The following is a 4,654-nucleotide window of genomic DNA, read 5'->3' on the forward strand; positions in this document are numbered from 1 at the left end:
AGCTTGACTTGGCGTGCCACGTCATATGACGTGTGGCACCAAACTGGGCTTTAGGAAGATCATATCTTGGGTTTAATGAAGTGAGCTCATCACTTTAGCTCAACTAGATGGGCTAGCCCAATGAAATTAGAATTATTTATTTAATCTATATATATTAGACTTATATAATTAATTCAATTATATTAGCCTATAATATTTATTTAAACCAATATATCTTGAATTTAAAAAATTGTCCAACTTATTTCATGAATCTAATTTTAATAAAATTTATATGCCTACAGTGGGTACAAAAGATTTTTCAAATTTGTGATCTTAACTATGCTACAATATTTATATCGTTATATAAGATTTTTTAAATGTGTGGTTTTAAATATTTTATAATATTTATGTCGATATAAGATTTTTGATACTCATGATTTTGAACATACCGTAACATTTATATGACTACTAATTTCGAAATACGTGTGTTGCACGTGTATACCCTTGTTCAATTAGTATAAATTTTTTTAAAAATTGCATATATATTACACAAACATGTGATGTATGAAATAAAATTTGAAAGGAAAAAATTATAAGCTTAAAATGATGAATGCGTTCATATTAAGCCGATCTACTTGGTAGTTGACTACTATAGGATAAGATATCATTTGCGAAACTAAACAACTATATTTAGTTAGGTAGCTACGATGTGTATTTCTTATTAATTTTAATGTTATGAGGTATAATCATGTGCTATTATTGTATATTAACCTATACTTCCTTATATGAGGTTCTTGGTGTGTACGATATCTTGATAGTTTGGTTGCTCTATATGGATCTTTTATTGCAGCATCAATATTCTTTTTGAAAGCACAAATATATAAATATCTATGTTAGAAAATATATTGCGGTATGTATAAGACAACATTAAGGAATATTATTCGGCCGTAATAGTTTATTTATTATCATTACAAAAGCACAAACACATTGGGAATTGCTATCTAATGATTTTGAAAGAATATTTCTCATTTCTAGGTGTGAAAGTTTGATTTTTAGGAAGAAAAAGACATGCTTGATTATCCTTATATGTTATATATAAATCATATGATGGGTCTAAGTTTCAAGTAATATGCATGATAGGTAGGGGTGTACATAGGTCGGGTTGGTTCGGCTTTTTCCTTTACCAAATCAAACCAAAGGTGTCGGGTTTTTATATTTATAAACCAAACCAAACCAATAACACTCGGGTTTTTCAGCTTTCGATTTTCTCGGGTTTTTCGGGTTTTTCGGGTTTCTCGAGTTTTTGTAGTTCGACGTCCAAGATTAGAATGGCCAACAGTTTCAATAAATTTCAAATCAACTTCAATGGGCAGCACTACGACTTAAATGAAGAGGCGCAAGAGAAAAGCCAAAAGATAATTGAGATTAAACATATTTAGCACATAGAGCAAACTCCCATAAGTATTTAAATTTGCTCAATTTAACAAGTACTTTTCCCCTGTTAAAATTAGCTAACACACAAAAGTATGTTAAAATTAGCTAACACACAAAAGTATATCCATACCACTGGACAGAATACCTGTTAAAACTAGCACACACACACAAGCATATCCATATCACTAGACAGAAGGAACCCATGCCATCAAGTTGATATGCCTCTGCTTGCCACCAATTTCAACACTTAAATCCAAGGTTAATTACTAAAAAATAACTTCAACAAGTAAACAATTGCTAGAGAAATTCAGTACTTTACTCCAACTCCTTCCAATAGCATTAGATACAAAACAGAATATGACAAAACTATAACTACATTAGAGTTGATGGAGTAATACTCTAAGATCATCTAGACTATTACAATTCACAACTGTCTCAAGTAAACTTAAGAAGTCTTGGTTAATTAAAAGACTGTGTACAACTAGTAGCTATTAATAACAAACAATCTATTCCATCATGAACTGTAACATCAGGAACAGAGCTGGCTAATCAATCCTCAAAGGTGAGTCTGGATATTCTGAGAGAACAGAAACAATTTGAGTACTAAATAAAATAAAATAAAGTAACAAACAGAACCATATTTGATTAAGAATTGAAGAAAATTACCTTCTTCAATTTCCTCAAGTTTCTGGACTTCCTCCAAAAGGTCTTCAAACTTGCATTCTTTAGAAGGTAATCGTATCCATTGTTGAGTACAAATAAGAGCTTCTACCATTTTTGGCGATAAAGAACTCCGATAAGTTTCAAGAATTCGACCACCTGTACTAAAAGCTGACTCAGATGCAACAGTAGAAATAAGAATAGAAAGAACATCCCTAGCAATTTTTGAAACAATTGGATATTTACTAGATGAAGCTTTCCACCAACTCAAAATATTAAAATCCTTGATTTTTACCACATCATCTATCAAGTATATCTCAAGATCGGATTTTCTTTCACTATTTCCCTCCTCTTCTATATATTTCTCCCATTGAGATTGCAACAAATCACCAGGTTCACTCGTTATACCAATGTCACCTTCAATATTGTCATTAGAATTCTCAGAGAAAGAATCATTGTAGTGATTATATAAGGGAGTCAAAATACTCGCCACATCTTCAGACTTTATTCTTCCCAACAAAGTACCATATGCAATGGAAAGAATGTAGTTCACATACTTCATCTTGTATCTGGGATCTAATACAACAACAATAATTAGTAGCATATTCATACTCTCAAATTTACCCCAATATTTCTCAAGCTTACTTTTCATCCTTTTTGCCATATCAACCAAAGTAAGATCATCACTTTTAGTATACTTAATAATATCATTTCGAAGATTAAAAAATTCATGGAAGAAAGAGTTGGAAGTAGCATACAAACTGCCTGAAAATTTCAATGTTGTTTGATAGAAAATATTAAGAAACTTGACAAAAGCTTTCACATTCTTCCAATCATCTGTTGATGGATTTCCTCTTATTGTACTTATTTCTCGACAGTATTTTTGGTACTTTTGGTCCTCCAAATACATTCTTGTAAAAGCTTTTTCAAATTTTAAAGCTTTATCTAACATTGTATATTCAAACAAGTTTAGAATTTTCTTTTGTAGATTCCATTGATCATCAATCCAATGTGCAGTGACAACCATATAAGTGAAATTTTTGGAGTGATGTCCATGTATCACTAGTAAGACATACACGTTGGTTCTTGATAAGCTCTTTAAGCTTTTCTTTCTCTTCTTGATAAATCTTCAAACAATGTCGAGCAACAGTTACACGAGAAGGTAATTCAAAATTTGGTAAAGCTTTAGCCATTAGTTTCTTAAATCCTTCTCCCTCAACATCTCTAAATGGTTGCTCATCAATAATTACAAATTCGGCAATGGCCCTCCTAATCTCATCCACATTATACACCACCCTTTCAGTAGAACCCAAAGCACCTGCTAGCCAGCCTTCTTTGGTAGGTTTTAATGTGGATTGTCTCTTATCAACGAGCCTAAAGGGGGACTTGTGACATTTCACATTTATGTGTGTCCATAACATAGTAGTCCCATTGATGCTTTCGGCAGCAAAGGTTTTGGGACAATAATTGCATTTTGCCCTACATTTACCTTCTTTAGCAATAAATTTGGAGAAATGATCCCAAATCTCAGACGTCTCTCTACCAGTATTCCCAGATTTAGAAAGTACTAGAGGAGTTGTTCTTTTTTGCTTTTTAGGAGGAACGCGTCGATGAGGAGTGCCAATACCTTGCTGTTGAGATGTCATTGGCATAGTCGGAGGAATGTTGATAATCATCTCCACATCCAGTGCAGAAGGTGTAGTTTCCATCCGAAAAGAGAGTCACTGCACATGATATAGAAAGTTGTAATCTCAAAGCAATAGTTATTAGCTTATGATACAAAACTAAATGAAAAGGATTAACCAAATCTCAAAGCTTATGTTTATAAGAAGTATCTGAAATAGAGATTTGACTTACCCCAAATCAAGATGAGTTGATTCAAATAAACTGAGTAGGGACGAATTAAACTTGAATCGGACGAACTGAACTTGAATCGGATGAAGTGAACTTGAATTGAAAAGGAAGAACTCAAGATGTGCGACTGTAGGGTTTGCTTCTCTCTCAACTTTGGAAGTGAACGAAAATTTTTTCTCTCCAACTTTGGAAGTGAACTAAACATCAGTACTTGGGTCAGGTGTAATGGTTTGTGAGCTTTTTTACCTAAGTGATGTATGGGCAATGGGCATAAAAATTGTAGCCCAAATCTGATGTTAAAAAATATAAACTAAGTTAAAGAAAATTATATATATATATATAAAATATCGAGTTGGTTTAGTCGCAGGTTGAATTTTTTTAGTTAATACCAAACCAAACCATTTATAGTCGGTTTTTTTAAATACCAAACCAAATCAAACCAAATCACTAATCGGGTTTTTTTTTCCGGTTTGACTCGGTTTGTCGGTTTGGTGCGATCTGCGGTTTGGTTTTGTTCACCCGTAATGATAGGTATACTTTCCTTCACAACTAACATATGCAAAAATGAATAATCATATGAAATTTCATCATTCAGATTTGTAACATACAAAAAAAAAACATAAGAGAGCGGACATTTGTATATAACTTAATGGACTAATACACACATATAATTGTCACGACCCAAAATTCATTAATGGTCGTGATGACGCCTAACACCGTTGTTAGG

General features: G+C 32.6%; 1 protein-coding gene across 1 annotated transcript; it reads right to left on the reverse strand.

Moving 5' to 3' along the window:
* Positions 1–1,958: 1,958 nt before the first annotated feature.
* Positions 1,959–3,025, reverse strand: LOC138871636 (zinc finger BED domain-containing protein RICESLEEPER 2-like). The gene is made up of 2 exons (XM_070149528.1): positions 2,080–3,025; positions 1,959–1,990 (listed from the first exon to the last, which is right to left on the reverse strand). Exons 1-2 carry the CDS (start codon positions 3,023–3,025, stop codon positions 1,959–1,961), a joined length of 978 nt encoding a protein of 325 aa, XP_070005629.1.
* Between the last annotated feature and the right edge of the window lie 1,629 nt (positions 3,026–4,654).

The sequence above is a fragment of the Nicotiana sylvestris genome, chromosome 6 (genome assembly GCF_000393655.2).
Source record: "Nicotiana sylvestris chromosome 6, ASM39365v2, whole genome shotgun sequence".
Lineage (NCBI taxonomy): Eukaryota > Viridiplantae > Streptophyta > Magnoliopsida > Solanales > Solanaceae > Nicotiana > Nicotiana sylvestris.